At 45.7% G+C, this 26033-nt stretch overlaps 1 protein-coding gene across 1 annotated transcript in view; it reads left to right on the top strand.

Annotated features, from left to right (window-relative positions):
* The window catches only part of NOL6 (nucleolar protein 6), a 105193-nt gene that overhangs the window by 21103 nt on the left and 58057 nt on the right, over positions 1 to 26033 (top strand). Inside the window, exons 5-7 of the mRNA XM_033958186.1 lie at positions 5378 to 5530; positions 11784 to 11881; positions 14135 to 14259. Of these exons, the coding sequence (XP_033814077.1) occupies positions 5378 to 5530; positions 11784 to 11881; positions 14135 to 14259 (376 nt within the window). The remainder of the gene's footprint in view (positions 1 to 5377; positions 5531 to 11783; positions 11882 to 14134; positions 14260 to 26033) is intronic.

The raw sequence follows: 26033 nt of genomic DNA, 5'->3' as shown, positions 1-26033 counted from the left end.
CCCGGAACCCCCTTAGTCTTACTTTTCAAGTTGGACCGGACAGCTCCTCGCTCGTCTGGCCAGCAGGCCTGCCTCCGTCCAAATGAGGCGGGCCCGCCCCTCCCCTCCCCTCCCCTGCCTCCCAATGGCCTCCCCTAAGATCGCCGGCAGGAGGGTACCCAACCCCTCCTGCTGGACCCCCCCCCCCAACGAACCCTCCCACCCCGGAACCCCCTTAGTCTTACTTTTCAAGTTGGACCGGAAAGCTCCTCGCTCGTCTGGCCAGCAGGCCTGCCTCCGTCCAAATGAGGCGGGCCCGCCCCTACCCTGCCCAACCCACAGGATCCTAGGGCCTGATTGGTCTAGGCACCTAAAGCCACTCCCGCTATAGGAGGGGCCTTAGGTGCTTGGGCCAATCAGGCCCTAGGATCCTGTGGGTTAGGCAGGGGAGGGGAGGGGCGGGCCCGCCTCATTTGGACGGAGGCAGGCCTGCTGGCCAGACGAGCGAGGAGCTGTCCGGTCCAACTTGAAAAGTAAGACTAAGGGGGTTCCGGGGTGGGAGGGTTCGTTGGGGGGGGGGTCCAGCAGGAGGGGTTGGGTACCCTCCTGCCGGCGATCTTAGGGGAGGCCATTGGGAGGCAGGGGAGGGGAGGGGAGGGGCGGGCCCGCCTCATTTGGACGGAGGCAGGCCTGCTGGCCAGACGAGCGAGGAGCTGTCCGGTCCAACTTGAAAAGTAAGACTAAGGGGGTTCCGGGGTGGGAGGGTTCGTTGGGGGGGGGTCCAGCAGGAGGGGTTGGGTACCCTCCTGCCGGCGATCTTAGGGGAGGCCATTGGGAGGACCGGCAGGAGGGGTTGGGTACCCTTCTGCTGCGATTGGCAGGAAGGGTTGAAATGACAAATGAGGAGCACGGTGAAATAGCGGTTCCTAGAAGGGGGTACATTGGCCCGCGGGGACAAACCTGTTCACCGTTTCCGCGGTCGGTGAATGGCCTTGTCCCCGTCACCGCAGCGACTGCTATTTTTCTTCCCCGTTTTCGGCGGTGACCCGCGGCTTAAATGCGGTGGCCGCGGGTAAACCGTCACCGTGTCATTCTCTAGGCATAACAAAAAGGATGCAGTCTCAAGGGTCAGTGAAAGAGGATCAGGAGCGACATGCACAGCCACTTGCAGCAGGGGCTTAGAGGGCAAGAGAGCTGCAGTTGGAGAGACTGAAGAAGGGAATGTTCAGAGAAAGAAGAACTGAGACTGAAGAAGGAATAAAAAAAAAAAAGGAAGAGACACCTACAGGGAAACACAGGATCAGGAGCATACAGAGAAAACAGGAGAGCGTAGAGGTTTTCAGGAATCAGGAACATAGAGAGAAAGGAGAGTAGAGAGACTGGGGATGAAAAAGAGAGCAGAGATGCTTGAAGGGAGAAAAAGCGAAGCAGTAATGTTACAGCTGGAGAGTGCAGAGTGAGGAAGAAAGCAGAGACAAGCGCTGCACAGGGAAATGGAGGGGGAGAGAGACAGAAAGAAAACCAGACAGACATATATTCTAGCACCCGTTAATGTAACGGGCTTAACGACTAGTATTATATCATATGATAGCGATAATGGAACTTCCAATATCATAATAATTTAACCCCAAATGGATTTCCAGAATTTGAGTATCAAGGGACAATAATATAGCAAATGATCCAGTGTCCCTATATTGAGATGACAGTGCCAGCATCTATTAGATTTAGAACTGTCCAACCTTTGCAACCTAACGGGTCCAAAAAGATCTATGTAACAAGAAAAACTAAGTCTGCCTCATAGATGCTGATGCTGTACATCTCATCCTCCAATTCCAAATTTGTGGCCATTGAGATGCAGAAATCTGCTGCTTTGTCTCAATACTCCAAATATCTTTAAGACTAGTTTTTGGCTTTTTATTTAAAAATTCAGATATAAATTTATACCACTGGGCAGCCTGATGTCCTAGGAAATCCATCTGGAAGCACAGGACTGGCAAGCTATACTGATCTTTTAAATTTCGCCATTCAGGGAACCCCTTCTGAATAGCCTGCTTCAACTGCAATCATTTAAATGTTTGGGACTTTGAAAATACCAAAAGATTATTGCAGTCGTGAAAACTCAAGCATCTTCCCATTTGATATCACGTCCTCTAATGTACATATACCTGCTGAAAAGGATTAGGTCCCAATTCCTGCCCCACACTCTCCTGTCATTTGCAAGACAGATGCATCTGGGGACATATCTTAGAGGCAAGAAATCTCCAAAACATGTCCGCTTTATTGTCAGCTTTACACCTCTTTTATATCATTTTACATGAATCAGTGTTGTCAGCATGTGACGTAAATACAAACCATATATGGACACAGGTCACATGAAACTTTAAAAGAAATAACAAGCATTTTTCTATCTAAAGACTGAAGTCCAAAGGGTGCCTTGGTCAGCAGAGCCTTAGTCTTATCTAAAGCTGCTTGCAAATACAGCTATGAAAACAATTGAATTCACTTCACAACAAGATAAGAACACATCTTCTCAAACATAAAATGGCCTTGCAGTATTTCAGCAAGAGAAGGCAAACAGTGTTTGGATTTACAGCTTTAAACACAGTCTAATGAAAACTACAAGATGTGTCCCTTCACCTGCCTGCATCCAATGCTTCCAGATGACTTTATATATTAACATTTTAACAAAAATACAGACCAGAGTGGGCCACACATGTTTATTCTTCATGGTGGCCCCAGGAACAACACAACCAGTCCCAACTGTCCGACCCCCCCCCCCCCCACACACACACACACACATACAGAATCACATATTCAGTAAGTAGCTATGGGCTCTGGGAGACAAGCTATCAAACACAGGGGACCAAATCTGTAGAAACCACCGCTAGGCGGCTGAAGAGGCTCTCTTGACGTCCAGACGCTCCATGCGTAACATGGCGTAGACATCATTCTTCCACTCTTGTCACTGAAGGGGCCTACAGAATCAGATGTTAAAACCATCCTTTCTAACCGGGAAGACTTCAGATACATAGCCTATTTAACATGGGCCTCGGGTTCAGGAGCATTTGCTGACAATGTTGTGGAGAGCTAGCGTTCTGTGGCTGGGGGGGGGGGGGGGAGACGCTCTGTCGTCAGGGCTCAGCGATTTATCAAGCCCAGGGAGATCAACCAAACTTCCTCTCTGTGCCGGGATCTCCAACGAGCTGCCCTTCTCTCCCACCCCTTTTTTACACCAATATTTGCCCCTCTCTCTCTCTCACCCATCCCACATCGAACAGTTTCTTCCCCCTCTTTCCCCCCACCCCATTTCCACCAGTATCAACCTCCTCTCTCTTCCACCCACCCCATATCCACCAGCATCTGCCCCCTCTTTTTCCCCCACTCCACAACCACCAGTGTCTGGCCCTTAGCATCCCCACTACTGCTGCTGCTTTCCTGAAGCAGCCGTGGCAGAATGAAACAAACCAGTTGTGGGACCTTCCCTTACATATTTGTGGCTGCTGGCTCTGCTCCAGAAGAAGTGATAGAGAGGGCGGACCGGCTGCCATGGGAAGGTCCCGCTGCTAGTCTGTTTCAGTTTGCTGATGCTGCTGCTTCAGGAAAGCAGTACTGGCATAAGGTTTTGGTCCCCGCCCCCACCGGCTTCGTGGTGGGGCTGAACGGCTGCATAGCTTCCTGCCAAAAGGAGCAGCTTAGAGGGACTTGTGGTGAAAGGACATAAATTTAGGAGAAATCTAAGGAAATACTTTACAGAAATGGTGGTGGATGCATGAAATAACCTCTTGGCGGAGGTGGTGGAGACAAAGACTTTATCTGAATTCAAGAAAGCATGGGACAAGCACATAGGATCTCTAAGGCAGATCGAACTATGGATGGCTGCTTTTAAATTGAAATTAAACTCAGAAAAAACAAAATTTTTCTTAGTAACTCCCAATGACAAAATTTAAAGATACAATCATACATGTGAATAGGTTGGATTATAACATCGAACAGTCCTTAAAAATATTGGAAATAACCCTGGATAAATACCTCACTTTGGAAAAACATTCCGATTTAATATTTAAGAAAGGTATCTCGGTGCTCTGGAAGCTTTGTACCATCAAGAAGTACTTCGCAGAAGCTTCTTTTCGTTTGTTAGTCCAATCTTCTATTTTAAGTATTTTAGACTACCGTAACATCATGTATTTGGGTGCTTTCAAGAAAACTATCAATAAATTGAGAGTCCTTCAGAATATGGCTGTTCGCCTCATTTTCGGTCTAAAAAAATGGGATCATATCTCTCCCTTCTATCGAAAGCTCCATTGATTGCCATTTGAATCCAGAGTATTATTCAAGTTCTCATGTATCTGCTTTAAAGCAGTTTTTGGTATGCTTCCAGGTTATCTCATCCCTCATTTTACCTTGAGTTATTCTAATAAGAGCTCCCAAAGAGTACACCTGTTTGCATATCCTTCAGTAAAACTGTCATTATAAAAGGTTCCTTGAGAGAACCTTTTCCTTTCAGGCAGCCAAAATGAATATATGGCCTGCAAAAATTGTTTTAGAAGCTTTCTCTTACCTTGACTTTAGGAAACAGATAAAAACACAACTACTTAGTAGGCTAGAATCTTAATGTTGATTATTCTCTTAATCCAACTTTTTATCCGATTTTAAATTGTTTGTATTTCCTTATATAGTTAGCTTTTTAATCTCTTGTATGCATTTGCCTTGTATATATTGCATTGTATGTACTGTGCTTGATTGTTGTGAACCGCCTAGAACTTTCGGGTATGGCGATATATAAAAATAAATTACAGTAAAACCTTGGATTGCAAGTAACTTGGCTTGCAAGTGTTTTGCAAGACAAGCAAAACATTTTATTAAATTTTAACTTGATATACAAGCAATGTCTTGCAATACAAGTACATACAATATACAGTACACACATCACATCATCACAACTGAGCTGATGGTTCTTCTCTCTCTGAAGCTGCAAGAGTGTAGTTACTGTTCTAAGTAAGCAAAGTCTTGCAATATGAGTACATACAGTATACACGCGTCACATCATTACAACTGAGCCGATGGTTCTTCTCTCTCTGACGCTGCAGGAGTATAGTGACTGTTCTAAACGAGCAAGGTCTTGCAATACAATTACATATAGTATTTTGTGTTAAAGTTTTTGGGTTGTGGAACAAATCGTCTTGAGTTTCCATTATTTCCTATGGGGAAATTTGCTTTGATATATGAGTGCTTTGGATTACAAGCATGCTTCTGGAACGAATTATGCTCGCAAACCAAGGTTTTACTGTATTATTATTAAGGAAGAAGAAGGGATAGTAGATAGTACAGTTATGCAAATGAGAGAGGCCATGCGGTCTTTCCTGTCGTCATTTTCTTTGTTTTTGTGTTTGTCTTACAGTCTTCAGCAGCAGCATCCTGCCTTCAGCGGCACCTCTCGACTGGCCAAGCGCTGGATTTGCGCTCAGATGCTCAGTGATGGTATGTCGGATGAGTGCATGGATCTGCTTGTGGCTTATCTTTTCCTGCATCCAGCTCCATTCACACCACCAAGGTAAGAGCAAACCCCCCCCCCCCTTATACCCTTACCCCAGCACCATGAATGTTAAACACTGTTCGATAGTGAAATGTAGGAGCTGGTCAGAGAAGGATGCACAAAAGGATGTTAAGAGCTACTTTCGTCAGCCACAGAAGAGTAGTATGGGACTAGAATATATTTGAGGAGAATGTGGTAAAGGTATTGCTCGAGGTTTGGGTAAGGGTGAGTGACTGGTTGAGTAAGGCTTTGCAATGGAAAGATTTACATAAAGAATGATGTAGTGTTGAAGTGATTTGCATGTTACATAGTAACATAGAGTCAATCTAGTCTGCCCAACAAGGTGGCCAGAGTTGAATCTGGCACTTTGCATAAGAACATAAGAATTGCCATATTGGGATAGACCGAAGGTCCATCGAGCCCAGTATCCTGTTTCCAAAAGTAGTCAACCCAGGTCCCAAGTACCTGGCAGAAACTTTGAGTAACAACATTATCCCAGGACAAGCAGGCAGCATATTCTTAACGTATGGGTGACGTCACCGACGGAGCCCCGGTACGGACCTTTTTAACTAGAAAGTTCTAGTTGGCCGCACCGCGCATGCGCGAGTGCCTTCCCGCCCGAAGGAGGAGTGTGTGGTCCCCAGTTTCTTCGTTTCCGTGGAGCGAAGAAGTCGCATGTTTTTCAACGGCCGTTGAAATCATTAGTTTGCCTTCCCGCTCGCGTATTTTTTCCGAATTTCTTCCTTTTTTCCCTTTGAATTACTTTATTTTTCCTTAAAAAAAAAAAAACTCGTCGAGTTTTCTTTATTTTTTCGAGCCGGCCCCGGCGGGGCCTGTTGTCACCATACAGGCCTCCGGCTTTGATTTTGCGGAGGCCGTGTTTCCCTTCATGCCCCCTCAACCGGGTTTTAAGAAGTGCCAGCGGTGTGCACGCCCGATCTCTCTCACAGACCCGCACAATTGGTGCCTCCAGTGCCTGGGTCCAGAGCATCGGGCTGACACCTGCACCCGCTGTGCTACGCTTAAAAAGCGCACTTTGAAAAATAGGCAGATCCAGCAAAATATTTTGTTTGGTACCGGATCTGCCATGGAACCTGCCGCGACGTCGACGGCACCACAAAAGTCGGCACCGACGACATCGACACCACCGGACCCTTCCTCGGGGTCATTGGGCCCAGGTAAGCCGGCTAAGAAGCCTTCCACTTCCCTCGAACGCCCTCCTGCCACGGTTGCGACACCGGCCATTCCGGCGCCGCACCGGCCCCGCAAACGCTCCGCTCCGATCTCGGTGAGTGCCTCATCATTGGCCTCCTCATCGCCGGAGCGTAGAGCGGCACCTATGGTACCGAAGAAGAAAAAAGCGGTACCGGTGCCTCCCCTGGATGACCGCATCACAGCCATACTCCAAACACAGTTACAGGAGCAGCTGCAACAACAACTCCAACAACTGTTGCCGGAGTTGCTGGCACCGCACCTTCCGGTACAGGACCGGTCCGAGCCTCGCACTGTCCCATCGGTGTCGACCCCCTCGGTACCGACTAATACCTCCATGCCAGTGCTCTTGGCCGAAACACCTATGGTGCATACCCGTGCTACTGCCGACCTTGTCCGGTCCCAGGAACGACATCGGTCTTCCTCACCCGGTACCGCTTCGGTGCGCTCAGGCAAATCTCTCTCAAAGACCCGCCATGCCGAGCCCTCCACGCCGATGTCCAAACGTACGCACCCCGACGTTAGGGACCCAGACTTGTGGGAAGACTCCCCTCACGGTACCGAAGAGGACGCTTCGTCAACCGACGAAGTACCCTCCATGACCGACACCGCCTCCAAACCAGAGCAATCCTCTTTCTCTAAATTCCTTAGGGAAATGTCAGCAGCTCTTTTCATCCCCTTAGAGTCCGACTCTAAGAAGTCTCAGGCTTTCCTCGATGCCCTAGACTTTGAGCAACCTCCCAAGGAATTTCTAAAGTTGCCCGTCCACGACATCTTACAGGAAACTTTCTATAAGAACTGGGAGACTCCCCTCACTGTTCCCGGAGCCCCTCGTAAATTGGATAGCTTGTACCGGGTTATCCCAATCCCAGGGTTTGACAAACCTCAATTGCCCCACGAGTCCCTCCTGGTGGAATCTACTTTGAAAAAATCTCAGGGTTCCAGTGTATATGCCTCCACCCCTCCTGGCAGAGAGGGAAAAACCATGGATAAATTTGGTAAGCGCCTTTTCCAAAATTCCATGCTAGCCAATAGAGCCAACAACTACACCTTCCACTTCTCCTTCTACATGAAGCATCTGGTGCAACAGCTCTCCTCCTTACAGAAATATCTTCCTGAACGTAAGGTCCCTCTGTTCCAGCAACAAATTTCCAGCCTCCTCCAACTCAGGAAATTTATGGTTCGCTCCATCTACGACTCATTTGAGCTGACCTCTCGCGCCTCTGCCATGGCGGTGGCCATGCGCCGTTTGGCATGGCTGAGAGTCTCTGACCTAGACATTAACCACCAGGACCGCCTGGCTAACGCACCTTGTCTGGGCGATGAACTCTTCGGAGAGTCCCTGGACTCAACAACCCAGAAACTCAGCACATGAGACCAGGTGGGACACTCTGATCAAACCTAAAAAGAAAACTCCACCTGCTCGTCCCTACAGACAACAGTCTTCTTACCAGCGTAGGTTCTCGGCCAGACCTCTCAATCCGCCTCAACAACAGTCTCGCCGTCCTCGCTACCAACATCAGACTCAGGCTCGCCCACAGACTCAACCTGCCAAACCTCCTCCTTCATCTAAGCCGTCTCAACCCTTTTGACTCTTTTCTCCAGAGCATAGCCATTCTCCCACCATCGCTGCCTCTCCCTCAACCTATCGGAGGACGTCTTCAGCTTTTCCTCAGCCGTTGGGAGGTCATCACTTCGGACCAGTGGGTCCTCAACATCATTCGCCACGGCTACTCTCTCAACTTCCAGACTCTTCCACCAGACCATCCTCCCGTAGAGTCTGCTTCTCACTCCTCCCAAACCCCCCTCCTCCTGAGGGAGGTCCAATCCCTCCTTCTCCTCAATGCCATCGAAGAGGTACCTCCGGACCAAAGGAGTCGGGGATTCTACTCCCGCTACTTCCTGGTCCCCAAAAAAACAGGAGACCTTCGTCCCATCCTCGATCTCAGGGACCTCAACAAGTGTCTAGTCAAAGAGAAGTTCAGAATGCTCTCCCTAGCCAAGCTTTACCCTCTTCTCTCCCACCACGACTGGCTATGCTCCCTAGACCTCAAGGAGGCCTACACTCACATTCCAATCCATCCGACTTCACGTCGCTACCTACGGTTCCAGATACAGCACCATCACTATCAGTACAAAGTGCTACCCTTTGGCCTCACATCATCGCCCAGAGTGTTCACCAAGTGCCTTATTGTGGTGGCGGCCTTCCTCAGGTCTCACGACCTTCAGGTGTTCCCCTACTTGGACGATTGGCTGGTGAAAGCACCTACGTCTCCGCTTGTACTTCAAGCCACTCATCACACCATCTCGTTCCTCCATCTCTTGGGTTTCGAGATCAACTACCCAAGTCACATCTGCTTCCCACACAGCGACTTCAGTTCATTGGAGCAGTTCTCGACACCACTCTAATGAGAGCATTTCTCCCCTCCGACCGCCATCGAACTCTGCTCCACCTCTGCCGTCAGGTGCTCCTTCATCACTCCATTCCAGCTCGGCAGATGATGATCCTCCTGGGCCACATGGCCTCGACGGTCCATGTACTTCCTCTGGCGCGACTCCACCTCAGGACACCTCAGTGGACTCTAGCCAACCAATGGTCACAGACCACCGATCCTCTTTCTCATCCCATCTCTGTGACATCGTCTCTTCGGCAATCTCTTCAATGGTGGTTGAACTCCTCCAATCTTTCCAGGGGTCTACTCTTTCATCTACCCTCTCACTCCATGATCATAACCACAGATGCCTCCCCCTATGCATGGGGCGTTCACCTGGGAGATCTTCGCACCCAGGGACTCTGGACCCCTCAGGAGCATCAACATCACATCAACTTCCTCGAACTCAGGGCCATGTTCTATGCTCTCAAGGCCTTCCAGCACCTTCTCTACCCTCAGGTTCTTCTCCTGTGCACAGACAACCAAGTCGCCATGTACTACATAAACAAGCAAGGCGGCACCGGATCTCCCCTCCTCTGTCAGGAGGCCATCCGCATCTGGACCTGGGCCACGGCCCACAGTCTCTTCCTCAAGGCTGTCTATATCCAGGGCGAACAGAACTCCCTGGCCGACAATCTCAGCCGCATCCTTCAACCTCACGAGTGGACCCTGGATCCTCCCACACTCCACTCCATCTTTGCTCTCTGGGGCACTCCTCAGGTGGACCTCTTTGCAGCTCCTCACAACCATCAGCTGCCCCAGTTCTGTTCCAGACTCTTCTCTCCTCATCGTCTGGCCCCGGATGCATTCCTGCTCGACTGGACGGATCGGTTCCTCTATGCCTTTCCTCCCCTACCTCTGATGTTGCGGACGCTCTTCAAACTCCGCAGGGACAGAGCCACCATGATCCTCATCGCCCCTCGGTGGCCTCGCCAACACTGGTTCTCCCTCCTGCTTCAGCTCAACTCCTGGGAGCCCATTCCTCTTCCTGTGTTTCCTACTCTACTTACACAGCAGCATCAGTCTCTACTACATCCCAATCTGTCCTCGCTCCACCTGACAGCTTGGTTTCTCTCGGGCTGACCTCTCCAGAGAATCTGTCTCAGCCCGTCCGTCGTATTTTGGATGCTTCCAGGAAACCGGCCACCCTCCAATGTTACCATCAGAAGTGGACCCGGTTCTCCTCTTGGTGTCTCCTTCATCATCACAATCCCACCTCACTGGCGGTGGAAACTGTACTGGACTATTTGCTCTCTCTCTTCGACGCTGGCCTCAAGTCGACCTCAATCAGAGTCCACCTCAGTGCCATCACTGCGTTTCATGAGCCTATCCTCGGAAATCCTCTTACGGCTCATCCCCTGGTTTCCCGGTTCATGAGAGGCCTCTTCAATGTCAAACCACCTCTGAAGCCTCCTCCAGTCGTCTGGGACCTGAATGTGGTTCTCTCAGCCCTCATGAAACCTCCATTTGAGCCTCTTGCCACAACTTCACTCAAATTTCTTACGTGGAAGGTGCTTTTCCTCATTGCCATCACCTCTGCCAGGAGGGTTAGTGAGCTGCATGCACTGGTTGCCGACCCACCTTTCACTGTTTTTCACCATGACAAGGTGGTTCTGCGTACCCATCCTAAATTTCTGCCTAAGGTGGTCTCGAACTTCCACCTCAACCAGTCCATTGTATTGCCTGTTTTCTTCCCTAAGCCCCATTCCCATCCTGGGGAACAGGCGTTACACTCGCTGGATTGTAAGCGTGCCCTTGCATACTACCTGGATCGTACCAGGGCTCACCGCTCGTCTCCTCAGCTCTTTCTGACCTTCGATCCTAACCGTCTAGGTCGTCCTGTCTCTAAACGGACACTTTCCAACTGGCTTGCTGCCTGCATTGCGTTCTGTTATGCTCGGGCCGGTCTCTCACTGGAAGGTGCTGTCACGGCCCACAGAGTCAGAGCTATGGCTGCTTCTGTGGCTTTCCTCTGCTCCACACCTATCGAGGAAATCTGCAAGGCTGCCACTTGGTCCTCAGTTCACACGTTCACTACTCACTACTGTCTGGATGCCTTCTCCAGACGGGATGGACTCTTCGGCCAATCTGTGTTACAAAATTTATTTTCCTAATGGCCAACCATCCCTCCTCCCTCTCTGTTAGCTTGGAGGTCACCCATACGTTAAGAATATGCTGCCTGCTTGTCCTGGGATAAAGCACAGTTACTTACCGTAACAGGTGTTATCCAGGGACAGCAGGCAGATATTCTTACGTCCCACCCTCCTCCCCGGGTTGGCTTCTTAGCTAGCTTATCTTAACTGGGGACCACGCACTCCTCCGTCGGGCGGGAAGGCACTCGCGCATGCGCGGTGCAGCCAATTAGAACTTTCTATTTAAAAGTGTCCGTACCGGGGCTCCGTCGGTGACGTCACCCATACGTTAAGAATATCTGCCTGCTGTCCCTGGATAACACCTGTTACGGTAAGTAACTGTGCTTTCTAGAGCTTATATTGTGATGTCATAATGCCTCATTCCATCAATATGTGAGTGAGTATGTATGCAAGGCGGTTTTGCAGTCTGTCTGTGGTGGTATTTTATGGCTTCCTGGAAGGTGGTTAATTGATTTGTATTTTCACATTCTCCAGTTCTCCTCAGGTTGGTTTTCTGCGCTTTCTTCAGTTAATGGCCACGTTTGACTGGAAGAACAATCCACTAATTGTTAACTTGAATGGTGATATAAAAGGTGAGTTATTTTTAGGGAAAATTTTGACTTAAAAAAAAAGTTCATGAAAATTGACTGCATTGCACCATAACCGGATGGTTCCATTTCAGAAGATTTGGAAGCCATTTTAGAAGTGGCAACAGGTGAAATGGGGGCTTGCAGACTGAAACATGGATGTGCAATGTGGGAAGCATGCCTTAAAATCTGGACTATAACTGATTGACTACTGCATGGTTGGGGAGTAGAGGAAGGGGTAGGATGGGATGGGGGTTTTATGGTTGTAGTTGGGGTTAGTATATAGGAAGAAGTGACATCACCAGCAGAGATGGACGCCTGAACACGAGGCTCTATCTCTAGCCATTATAAAGGACTGATTATCAGGGCGTCAATGTTGTGTGGCTGGTCTCGGCGATTGTGTGGCATGTCATCTAGAAAGAAAGGCGAAATGGAGAAAACTGTGAGCCACGTGGGTGAGAAGCCTCCAGGGGGAATTTTTGAGGACAATGAGTTCCCTCATATGTCACCAACAGGAGGGCTCTTTCATCGTGGGAAGTAGATTTTTATTTGACTATATTTCCCAGTGTTGTCAATTCAGGGAGTAGAGCTCTATATAGTAAATGGGATAGAAGGGCTTTTCGGGACTTTCTTGGGACTTAATCTAGTTGATGGGTGGCAGTGGCTCTATCCTGGGACTCGGAACTGCACTCGTTACTCCTTAGTTCATGGATCCTATTCCAGGATAGATTATTTGTTGGTAGATAAGGAACTATTGCAGAAGATTATGCGGGCTGGAATTGAACCAATAACTTGGTCAGACCGTGCACCCATTTGGTTGTGGATAGTTAAGCCTATAGGAAGATAGGGGCTTACATTTTGGAGATTAAATGATAGTTTATTGGATGAAGCAAAAAACAAAAGGAATTGACCCCGAAATATCCACAAAGAAGAAAATCCAGAGAAAACCAAAAAAACTCTGTGGAGTGACGATGTTCCTAAATGGACTTTATTTGAAAGTGTCAAAGTTCCAAAGGTACACTGAAATCATCCACATATAATAATTCCATCCACATAAAAATAAATCATCTCATTTCCGGCTCACCACACAATTGTTTCCCACGTACTCACCTTTATAGAACCCCTGAAGAAGACTTTTTGTCGAAACGCGGACCGTGTTGGGTCCTGTATCCCTAGCGGACTAGGTCTTTAAGGCTTTTATGTGGATGATTCATTTTTATGTGGATGAAATTATTTTATGTGGATGATTTCAGTGTACCTTTGGAACTTTGACACTTTCAAATGAAGTCCATTTAGGAACATCGTCACTCCACAGAGTTTTTTTGGTTTTCTCCAGTTTATTGGATGACCCAGAGACAGTAACTAAAGTGGGGACCCTGATAGAGGAATACATTAGTTTTTAATGTTGGAAGGGAGGCATCTCCTGAGGCAGTTTGGGACGGATTGAAAACTACTTTGTGGGGACATCTCATCTCCCTGGCAGTTTCTTGGAAGGGGCGGTGGGAGGAAGAAGTGAGGAGGTTATGCCACATAATAGTGAAGATGGAAAAGATCCATAAGCACCAGCCTTGGGATGGTGGGATAAGGCAGAGATTACAGGATTGCCATAGGCATTTGCAATCATATGAGTTGGAGGCAATGCAATTTAGCTTACAATTGCTAAAAACAGAAATTTTTTTGAATACAATAAGGCAGCCAATTGCTTGGTGGCTCACTACCCAAAGCTCCAGTGCACACAATGGAACAATTTTTTAGCTATTAGAAAGGAAACAGGAGAGTTAGTGTGGCCGGATGAGTCTGAACATAAGAATAGCCTTACTGGGTCAGACCAATTATCCATCAAACTCAGTAACCCATTCTTACGGTGGCCAATTCAGGTCCCTAGTACCTGGCCAAAACCCATGGAGTAGCAATATTCCATGCTACTGATCCAGGGCAAGCAGTAGCTTCCCCCATGTCTTTCTCAATTGTCCAAACCTTTCTTAAAACCAGCTATGCTATCTGCTCTTACCACTCGGCTCTGTGATGGATGCTGCACTGAGGAATGTGGATCAGTTGGGTATTTGCCGACCTACAACCTAAGATAAGGCTAATGGCTTCAGAAGACAATGTAATAAAATTCTGTCTTAAAATGCAAGCTTAACTAATAGGCCTTTCATGATTTATGATCTTAACAAGCACAGGGTTGACTTGAAACATTGAACAGCACGTGCCTTGCTTTCTAAACTGACTCCCCCACCAATTCTTTTTGTCTTGCAGACATAGATTATGCAGAAATAAAGAATGACTTTATGGCTGCCCGATCTCGCCTTCCTGTGATGTTCATTGCGACCCCTAAGGATAGAAAGGACTCATTCTGGACCAGAGACCGCCCCTCTGCATTGGTGAGTTGGTTCACATGCATCCTTGCAGCAGATAAATAAATTGGATGTTAGGTTGCCATAGCCTTTTCTGCTTTTTTTTTTTTTTTATTGTTATAAAGAACTACGGTGTTGTTTTTGCTGGGAAAGAACAATTAAAATTTGTGTTTACCTAGTTGCCTCCCTCCTGTCCCTTTACCAAGTTGTGCAGAAGATATTGTGTAAGGCTTAGATGTCTGACAATATTAAAGAGCATGAAGAGCTAAGAGTTAAAATAAAAGAAATAGCCCTCTACCTCAACTCCTCCCCCTCTCAAATAATAACAAAACAAAATCCAAAAGCAAAACGTATGGTTCTGAAAAATAAACCTTAAGGGACTCGCTTATTAAAACAAAACAAAAAATATTTTTTTGTGTGTGTTTTTCTCTAATTTATAAATTAGAGAAAAACTTTAAAATCGGTAACCATTAACCCCCCTCAAACCACACCCCCCAAAAAACTTTGCATGGTTATGTATTGGCTAGTTGCTTAAATCAGGAGTATATTAAATAATATTTGAATATGTATTGGCTAGTTGCTTAAATCAGGAGTATATTAAATAAAATTTGAATATTTAAATGTGTATTGGCTAGTTGCTTAAATCAGGAGTATATTAAATAAAATTTGAATATTTAAATGTGTATTGGCTAGTTGCTTAAATCAGGAGTATATTAAATAAAATTTGAATATTTAAATGTGTATTGGCTAGTTGCTTAAATCAGGAGTATATTAAATAAAATTTGAATATTTAAATGTGTATTGGCTAGTTGCTTAAATCAGGAGTATATTAAATAAAATTTGAATATAAAAAATCTGTGCCAGGAATATGTGATCATTTCTGTAAAACAGATCGTGGGGAAAAACACACAGTGAGTTGTTCTGTGCACCAGGTCGGCAACTCCCCTATGCACAGTATTGCGTATAGGTCACAGGGCTGGCAAGTTCTTCAGTGATATATTTCACCATATGGAATGGGAGCAGCCTGACTTTGCAGTAACAGCCAGTGAAAGAATGGTTCCTGCTAGTTGATGTATTTTTTTAATTTTTTGCTAAACAAATTCCTAATTGGTTTTTGGCTTTGAAAGCAACAGAAAGGTGCATTTTCCCAGCAATTTGCTGTTAGTTTTCAGCAGCAGTAGTGCTGATAATTAGTTTTAGCTTCTCTAGCCAGTTGAAAAGCAATTACCCCTGCCCAGCTCTGTTTTTCTTTTTAGAAAAGTCTGATTTACTTTCTCAGGGATCAGTTCTATTAAAGATCTGTGAATTGTATTATGAAAGGATTAGGACAGAAAATGACTGCTTGGCAGCTAGCTTCCAGTACCAAAAAAAACTGCAAAGTTAATTGTATCCTGTTTTGAGACCTTAACCTCCGGAAGGATATAGATGAAATTGACGTGTCCCAAAGTATACAGAACATACTGTAAATACCATAAAGGTAGATGAACTTCATCAGCTTATTGTTCTCTGCTTCATTGTCCTTGTTATGTAATAAATCAAATTTTAATAACTGATATTTCTAACAGCGGATAATCAATGTGACACATACCCGGCAGGATACCAGAAAGTAATTTCATTCAGTGACAATAGGGGAAGTAGCAGCTTTCCTAAGTCTACGTGACTAATAATGGTTTGTAGATCTTTATTCCAGGAACTTGTCTAAACTTTTTTTAAACCTAGCTGTATGAACGACTCTCACCACACCTTCCAGTAACAAATTCCATAATTTGTGTTCCAGTGCAATAGGTGTGTCATTCTGGACAAGCGGTTTATCTTCCCATGGCTGCGAGCCATCTGCAGAAGGAATCCATTCTGGATTTTTTCTGTATCCCTCCACTGTGAGAGCTCTACTGCCACCTACAGTTTTTCCCTCTTGCACAAGCCGGAAGGAGATTTTCTTTTGTTAACATAAGAACATAAGTAGTGCCTCTGCTGGGTCAGACCAGAGTTCCATCATGCCCAGCAGTCCGCTCACGCGGCGGCCCATACAGGTCCAGGACCTGTATAGTAATCTTCTATCTATACCCTTCTATCCCCTTTTCCTTCAGGAAATAATCTAATCCCTTCTTGAACCCCAATACCGTACTCCGTCCTATCACACCCTCTTGAAGCGCATTCCAGGTGTCCACCATCCTTTGGGTGAAGAAGAACTTCTAGCATTGGTTCTGAATCTGTCCCCTCTCAATTTTTCTGAATGCCCTCTCGTTCTTGTAGTTTTCGAAAGTTTGAAGAATCTGTCCATCTTCACTTTCTCTATGCCTTTCATGATCTTGTAAGTCTTTATCATGTCCCCTCTAAGCCTCCGCTTTTCCAGGGAAAAGAGCCCCATTTTCTCTAATCTTTCAACATATGAAAGGTTTTCCATACCTTTTATCAACCGCGTCGCTCTTTTCTGTACCCTCTTGAGTATCGCCATATCCTTCTTAAGGTACGGCGACCAATATTGGACGCAGTACTCCAGATGCGGGCGCACCATCGCCCAATACAACGGCAGGATAACTTCTTTCGTTCTTGTTGTAATACCTTTCTTGATAATACCTAGCATTCTGTTTGCCTTCTTAGAGGCCGCTGCGCACTGTGCCGACGACTTCATTGTCTTGTCCACTATTACCCCAAGTTCTTTTCTAGGGTACTTTCACCCATTACCAGCCCTCCCATCGTATAGCTGTACTTCGGGTTTCTGTTTCCTACATGCAAGACTTTACATTTCTCTACATTAAACTTCATCTGCCATCTTGTCGCCCATTCTTCTAGTTTGTTCAGGTCCCTTTGTAAATCCTCACAGTCCCCTTTAGTCCCAACTCCACTAAATAGTTTGGTGTCGTCTGCGAATTTTATTACTTCACGCTTCGTCCCTGTTTCTAGATCATTTATAAATACATTGAACAGCAGCGGTCCGAGTACCGACCCCTGCGGAACATCACTCATGAACCTCCTCCAGTTCTGCTCCTTTCTTTATTTTATTTGAATTATTTTTGTCTTTCTTCGGTTTTTCGGTGCTGGGAGCTTCCTTTTTTGTGGGTTCAGCTCTACTAGCTGTGAGAAGATGTAAATGGTGGTCTGAAGCTGACAGATCAATCCCTTGTGGTACCTGTTAGCCAGCCTGCAGAAGCATTTTTGGAGCTTGGGGCCGTCCACGGTTAGTATGGCTTACCTACTGCTTGGCAGGAGTTTGAGCACAGGTTGTCGGGCATCTGTAGGAGTCTCAGTAGTGTCTCGCATGGTGCTGGCTGTGTTTTTTTCCTCCCCCCCTTAAAGTTGCGCATCCGTTGGTTTGTGGGGTGGAGTTTCAGTCAGATACCATGTCCAACTGGCAGCCTGAAGATCAGCATTGGAGGAAACCTGGATGAGGCAATGATTTCTTCTCCTTTTTCAGCTAGTGTACAGAGCTGAGGCACACTTCAGCACAGGTCACTGTGAATAAGGCTGTTACAGCCTGTGAGATGAATCGTTGGTGGGGGTCAGAAATTCCAGATTTCAAGCATTGGTAATTGTTCCCCTTTCTTCACCCTCCTAGAAAATCCTAAATTCATTTGTTTTTAACTTTTATTTTGCCATTTTCAAGTGCTTTTTTTGGTGCCAAAATCCTTACGGTGGCCATTTTGGATTTTAGCAATCTTTTTTTTTTTTTTTTTTTTTCAAAAGTTTCCTGCAGCTCCAAATCTTCAATTTTTGCCTCAAAACTTGTTGAGATGTAGTCCTTGGGCTCTTACTACAATCCATGCCAGGAATGTGCAAATTGTGCGCCTCAGGATCATCCTTGCACCATGTGCTGCGCTGCATGAAATAGAGGCGGGAGCATCTGGCTTTGCCTCTCTCTTGTGTTTTAGGGCTGCTGGAAGGGCATCTAGCCTGGTGGGTCGGGTGTTTTTCTTTTCTGGCCCTGGTATCAGTGATTGTCCTCTGCGAAAGGGTACCGAAGCAGCAGAACCCAAGAGACCACAAAATACAGTCATCCTTGGGTGACTATATGCTGCCTTGTATGGCCTTTTCTTCTGAATTTGTGAATTTAATATGGAAAGCCTTTTCAGGAGAGCCAGTCTAGCAAGACAAAAGTGGGCTCTGCTTCAGACCTTGTATGTGATGGCTCAGCCCCTCTGGGTGCATTTCCCTCACAGTTTACTACTGCCCAGGATTTGGGAGATCCTTTGGATAGAGAAACAGATGACGACGAGTCTCACTGTTCGCTTATTGTCCCAGGAAACATCTCATACATTAGGGAATGCAGGTCCGCAGTCTGGTGCTTTGAATCCTGTTTTGACTTTGCATCCTGGGGATGATCCTTCAGTCCTGTTCTTTTTTAAGCCCTCTGCCCTTATGGATCTCATTTCTGAGTTCTTGTGTGAGCTGAATTTGGACTCTCAGCCACTTCCTTCTACTTCCTCCTCCCTTATGAGTGGAGTGAGTATTCCTTGCTTCCCTAGCATCCGGACTTTAATATCTTGTTCGCTGAGCAGTGGGATTCTCCTGAGGGTGGTGAGAGCTATGTCTCAGCTGAATCCTGTGGCACAAGAGTGCCAGCAACTTTTTGCCCAGCCAAAAGTGGATTCTTTGGTTGTGTAGGTTACTAAGCGCATTTCTCTTCCTAGCAAAGGTGGAGTAGTGCTCAAGGATATGCAGGATCGCCAAGTGGATGTGGTTCTCAAGAGACTTTTTGAGATGTTGGCTTTGGTGTCAGAGTGGTCTCAGTGGCATCCTTTGTGACACATGCCTGTCCATGCTAAGTACTCTGGAGTGCGAGGGTGAAGATCCTGTGCTTCAGCTTCTTTTGTTGAGTGGATTATAGGACGGATGCTCTCTGATATTGTTCATGTCATGAATGAAGCATCGGCTTATTCATTCTCGGCACATAGAATACTCTGGATCAGGCAATGGGCTGGCAATTCCACCTCTAAAGTTACTCTCAGCAGAGTCCCTTTTTAAAGTACAGTTATTTTTTGGAAAGGGTCTGGACGATCTTATGTCATGTGTGGTTGATCATCAACCCAAGACCTTGCCTGACAGCAGACTCAGAGTCTTTAGAGGCTCAGGATGCTCTTATTTTTGTGGCTCCAGGAGGTCTAGGCAATATTCATTGGTGCTATAAAAATGATGGAGAATATTCTTATTACTAGAATATACACGGTCAAGTCACATTATTATGACCACTTGCTAATATCCAGAATAACCGCATCTGGAAGCATGGAAGGCAGCCAGACGCTGTGGGAGTGCCTCATTAAGATGCTAGATGGTTGCTAGAGATTTCTGGAGCTATGCAGTGTGCAGTGTGTCTGCTAGTTGCTAATGTGTGCTTGATGGTCGATCTAGTCATCGAACTTGTCGATTGAGGTGGTACCAAATGTGTTCAATTAGGTTAAGGTTTGGGGAATTTGGAGGCCAGGGAAGTAGCTGAAAGTCTTCTCCATGCTCTGCGAACCATATGCGAACAATTTGGCAAAAGGTTGGGGAGAGGGAAGGAATGAATGATGTGGTTTGGGATGGAAAAATAAGTTCTTTCTGCGCACACTAAGTGAGATTAGATAAGGTCAGGAATGCCAGAAAAGAAAGGTTGCCTATTGCAGAGAAAGAAAGTTAAGAATAGAAAGCCAAGGAGAAATAGTATGTCTTTAATTACATCTTAAGTCACAAATGATTTTTCTAAATGGAGTTAGAGAGGCAGAGAGTTCCAGAGAGTGGGAGCCATGACAGAGAACTAAAAATTCCTATGAAAGTTGAGGAAGAATATTCGAAATGAGGAAGCGACTAATAACTGTTGTTGTGAAGAACGTATGGTTCTTTGTGGTGAGTATGGTACCAAGATACTATATAAGAAAGGAGGGAAAACCATTTGATAGAATCTGATGAGAGAGAATATTGTATTTAAAAGGAATGCGATATGACACCGGGAGGATATGTTCTGATTTTAGAAGCTGTGTTATGTGATCAATCTTAGAATGGTGGTGAAGTAATCTTACTGCAGTGTTCTGAACTAATTGTAATCGATGTAGTTGATATTTTGGGAGTCTAATGAGGATGGGATTGCAATAGTCAAATTTGGTCAAGAAGAGGGAATGTATAAGAATGCGGAGTGAGCTTTGTTGAAGAAATGAGCGAATGGATTGGATCTGACTGAGAGCATAGAAAGATGAAGATACTTTCTTAGAAATGTGTGAATGGAAGCTTAAGGTATTGTCTATTATAACGCCTAGAATTTTGGTTTTAGATTAAAATTGTAAAGGCACTCCTTTCATAGTGAAGTTTAGAGTGTGTTCTGGTGAAGTTTTTGAAGAGAAAAGCAATTCTCTTTTTAGAGTTGACCTTGAGCTTTTTAACGGTAAGCCAGTCTGCAATAGTGTCCAACCTTGCAGAAATGGTTGAGTAGGATGCAAGAGAATGTGTGTCTAAAGGAAGAATGAGCTGAATGTCATCTGCATAAATATAGAATGTATTTGATCAGCAAGGATGGAGAGAGACCCATAACGGTTGAGAGTGCTTTCCAGCGGTATCAATGGACCCAGGCCATTTTGCTACCACCATCAGCATGTGTACTTCCAACAATGATTGTTGGGTCTGTATTCTCGGCGGTTTCACGCCTGACATGCCAATATCAATCCATTTTATGGAGCTCAAAACGTGACTCATCGGAGAAGGCAACCCTCTGCCAGTCAGTGCAAGTTCAATGTTGGTACTCCTTTGCAGGTTGCAGCCATTTTTTTGCGATGAACCCTTGTGAGCATGGGTGCAGTCACCAGCCGTCTGCTCCAGAGCCCCATTTGCAACATGGTTCGCTGCAGTCATTTTGGACACATATCTAGAAGCCCCTTGGTTTGTTTGGACAGTGAATTGCTCCATAGTAGCATGCAGATTGGCTCACAGCAGCCTGTACATCTGACCTCATGCTGCTCCCCAGTTACCACGTTGGATCATTGAAAAGGTTCCATTCTTCCACTCATGATACACTTTAACCACAGCAGCCCATGAACAGTTCACAAACTCCTCCATTTCCAAAATGCTGCCACTCTTGTCCCAGTAGCCGATGATCATTTTTTCCCCATGACAACCACTATTGCTATATTGGGGACTTACTGACATCCCACATTATATACCTACAAAGTTTGCGCATGGCACATGCATTTGTTCATTGGTTGTGCGTTCCTGACATCGGAGGTAGGCGGTGGTCATAATAAAGTGACTCAAACGTGTAATATGTACATCTTCTTTCCACTGCTTAAGGTGAGAGCACATCGATCTCTCCAATATGGTGAAATTCAGAGATCTTTTTCTCCCCTTTTATGCTGCAGTTCAGGTGCTCAGGAAAGATGTATCAGGCAGACCAAACTATGGAACTCTTTGATATTGCTAGAAAAACCAGCCATTGGGAGCACTAAAATTGTGAGAGGAATGACTTCAATTTGAGCCTCTTGCTGTACAACCCCTAAGAAAAGAGCCAGTTGAAACCAGAGAGCTTGTAACAAAAGGGAAGAACTTAAAGGCAACCCACTTATTGTTTTCAGCACTTTCTTAAAAACGAGACCATAATCTGGAGGATGTTTTAAGACCTATCAAACTGACATTAGCTGCTATTTAACTTAATGTATATCTTCCCTCCCGTTATTATTCTCTACCGTAACCTGTAATATTCTCACTTCCTGTTATGCAATTCTACTGGAAATGTCCAGATATCTTCTAAATTGTAATCCGCCTAGAACCGCAAGGCACAGGTGGAATAGAAATCACTAATGTAATGTAATTATATTTCTGGGCGGTTTACAATTCAACATAGTGGTTAAAGCTACAGCCTCAGCACCCTGAGGTTGTGGGTTGAAACTCACGTTGCTCCTTGTGACCCTGGGCAAGCCACTTAATCCCCCCTCATTGACCCAGATACATTAGATAGATTGTGAGCCTGCTGGGACAGACAGATGAAAATGCTTGAGTACCTGAATAAATTCATGTAAACTATTCTGAGCTCCCTTGGGAGAATGGTATAGAAAATTGAATAAATAAATAGCGCGACAAGTTTCAGCCTCTGATAACCAGAGTTGGCATTGTGACATCATAATGCCTCATTCCACCAATGCCTAAGAGCCAACCTCATCAGTGATGTCATTATGGCTTGATTGTCCTATTCTTGGCTCACTTTCACTACATTTTGATTTCTAGAATGGTGCAGTGGTCCAAGCTACAGCCTCAGCACCCTGAGGTTATGGGTTCAAACCCACGCTGCTCCTTGGTATCTGACGGAGCAAGTCACTTAATCCCCCCATTGCCCCAGGTACAATAGATAGATTGTGAGCCACCAGGACAGACGGGAAAATGCTTGAGTACCTAAATAAATCCATGTAAACTATTCTGAGCTTCCCTGGGAGAACAGTATAGAAAATTAAATAAATAAATGTAATTAAGTTGCCATATCAGTAAAGATTTGGTGGAACAGGGGTGTAGTTTTGAAAACGATGTAGTACACATCTTGGCGTGACAAAAGTACATGAGCAGAACAGTGAGAAATGACCTGCCCCAGTAACGAGGCTTGCTGTAGGAAATCAGACCTGGTCCCGTGTATTAGATTAATGTAAGAATTAGTCCAGAGAGACTGCAGGCCTGGAGCCCCCTCAGACCTCTCTAGAGAGTGATTTGTCATTTACAATCAACGTATAATTTCTTCTGGCAGCTGAAACTTCCTTACCCAGGTGCTGAGCTGGAGACATAGATATTGTTTACAAGAAAAGCAGTCTGGTCTGTTCTCAGCATTTACGGTGTCTGCTGTTTCTCATTCTTATTTTGGTATTGCAGTACAGATTTTAGGGTAGTGAATGGGGTGACCATGAGAATAATCTGGTGTAATGAAATATAAAGAACAAACACAGGAGTCGTGAGGGTGAGATGTCACCTGCTCAAGTGTGGGTCAAACAGGGGAAACTTTATTGATAATTGTAATAGTTGAGTCAACTGTTGCTTTCGTCTTAGAAGTCTCTCGGGCTTTTCTCCAGTGTCATGAGATATACCTCAAAAGTCAAGATGAGTATAAGATTCTTGATCCCTAGTAGAACAGAAAATAACAGTCTTACGTGTAGTAACTGATCTGGGAGCTGCAGCACTTATGAAGAAGTGTTGTGGTTTCTGAGGTTTAGTTTTTGCTTAGATAAAGTGGTATGGTTGCCTTTGTAGCCTCTTTCAGTGCATTGGAGTAGATGAATAAAAATTGTACATTTTATTTATTTATTTGCTCAGTTATTTAGACCGTCCTCCCAGAGGAGCCCAGAGCAGGTTACAAGGTACATTCACAATATGATTGAGACAGGACCGAGATAACATAATTTGCAATAAGACATGACAAAATAAAACATATTACACTATTTAATATATTCATAAATGATCTGGAAACAGGGACGAAGTGTGAGATAATAAAATTTGCGGACGACACCAAACTATTTAGTAGAGCTCGGACTAAACAGGACTGCGAAGAATTGCAAAGGGACTTGAACAAACTAGGGGAATGGGCGACGAGATGGCAGATGAAGTTCAACGTTGAGAAATGTAAAGTATTGCATGTGGGTAGCAGGGACCCGAGGTACAACTATATGATAGAAGGGATGTTATTGAACGAGAGTACCCAAGAAAGGGACTTGGGGGTAATGGTGGACATGACAATGAAGCCAATGGCACAGTGTGCAGCGGCCACTAAGACAGCGAATAGAATGCTAGGTATAATCAAGAAGGGTATTACAACCAGAACAAAAGAAGTTATCCTGCTGTTGTATCGGGCGATGGTGTGCCCGCACCTGGAATACTGCGTCCAATATTGGTCGCCGTATCTTAAGAAGGATATGGCGTTACTCGAGAGGGTTCAGAGGAGAGCGACACGTCTGATAAAAGGGATGGAAAACCTTTCATACGCGAAGAGATTGGAGAAACTGGGTCTTTATTCCCTGGAGAAGAGGAGACTTAGAGGGGATATGATAGAGACTTGCAAGATCATGAAGGGCATAGAGAGGGACAGATTCTTCAAACTTTCAAAAAATAAAAGAACAAGAGGGCATTCGGAAAAGTTGAAAGGGGACAGATTCAAAACAAATGCTAGGAAGTTCTTTTTTACCCAATGTGTGGTGGACACCTGGAATGCGCTTCCAGAGGACGTAATAGGGCAGAGTAAGGTACTGGGGTTTAAGAAAGGATTGGACAAAGGGATAGAAGGGTATAGCTAGAGAATTACTGCACAAGTCCTGGACCTGTTGGGCCGCCACTTGAGCAGACTGCTGGGCACGATGGACCTCAGGTCTGACCCAGCGGAGGCATTTCTTATGTTCTTATGCAGCATCTGGTGAGAGTAGGTGGCACAGTTGCATTGACTCTGAATGACGTTTCTGGGTGCATGTCATTAAAGAGGAAGATTTTCACAGCCTTCCTGAAGCTCTGTAGTTCATTTAGTGTTCTAACAGATGGGGGGATGGTGTGCCATAGTCTGGGCATGAAATGCGAGTAGGAGCATTTGCAGGTTGTTTCGGTCTTGAGGGAGTGACCAGGAGGGTGATACCTCTTTTATTGGACCAATCCATATCACATTTTGGAATTTTTTTTTCCCCCTAGTTTTGACCTCAAATTAGAGAATGACACGGGGGAAAAATTTGTCCCTGTGAGCTCGTCCCCCTCCTGTCACTTCAAGCTCCATCCCTATCCTGTCACTGCGAGATCCGTCCCTGTCCCCACCAAAATGTAGAGCATCTGTTCCTCTTCACCCCCCTTCACCCAGTACAACAGCCCCCTCCCTCCCTCCCGCCGTGATCCAGCTGCTCCCTCCCTCCCTTCCCCTTACCTTTGCTGGCTTACTTTAATTTTCATCTTAACAAGCCGCTGGAGCCTTGAAGTCGCAAGCGGCTGACGGAAAGTCCTCCTCTGATGCAACTTCCTGTTTCCAGTTGTTAAGCGGCTTGTTAAGATGAAAATTAAAGTATGCCAGCGAGGGGAAGGAGGGAGGGAGATACCCAGACCGCGATTGGGAGGAACGAGGGAGGAGGCTGCTGGACCACACAATCCTCAGTTAACTGCTGGGACAACGCCATTCACTGTTTCATGGGTCAGGAATCTGATCCACTATCTCATCAGAAACAAGTGTTCAAAGAAATTTTTCCTGTGTAATAATTTCTGTCTTATAGTATGATGACTGCAAATCTTTCTTTTAACTCACAGTAAAAGTATAGCATATTTTCCATCGCATCAGTACTAGTATTCAGCATTTTGGAATAATAGTGTCTGTTTTTAAGAACTTGTTTCCTTGGACGTATCAGAGGATAGGCCCTGCTAGGGCTGGTTGTGAGCAGCCTGTTTTGAGACTGCCTCCTTCTGACCGCTGCGCTTTGAGTAAGGTAGGGAGAGAGGGAGTGAGTGAGGGAGTTTGCCACTCAGGACTGCTGCCTTCTGCCACAAAGGGGCTTGAGGGAGGAGGGCTTTGCGGCTCAGGAATGCTGCCGCGCTGGTGCTTCGGGGGGGAGGGGAAATTGAGACTGTTAGACAAAGTTTCTAACACACTCGATTAACTAGAAATACAGTGATACGGTATCCACCAATCATTAGTGGAGCCAGATAGCTGAGATTCTACTGTATACTTTTGTCAGCTGACTGCAGTCCTCCAGGACAGTATCATTAACCTCTTCAACCTCTGTATAACTATATATTAATTATACCATTGTAACTCTGACATTGAATTCAAGAAAGTATGGAACATGCATTTGGGATCTCTTAGAGAGAGGAGGAGATAGGCAGACTGAATGGGCCATTTGGCCTTT

The sequence above is a fragment of the Geotrypetes seraphini genome, chromosome 1, assembly GCF_902459505.1.
Source record: "Geotrypetes seraphini chromosome 1, aGeoSer1.1, whole genome shotgun sequence".
NCBI lineage: Eukaryota > Metazoa > Chordata > Amphibia > Gymnophiona > Dermophiidae > Geotrypetes > Geotrypetes seraphini.
This window is presented reverse-complemented; position numbering and strand designations above follow the sequence as displayed.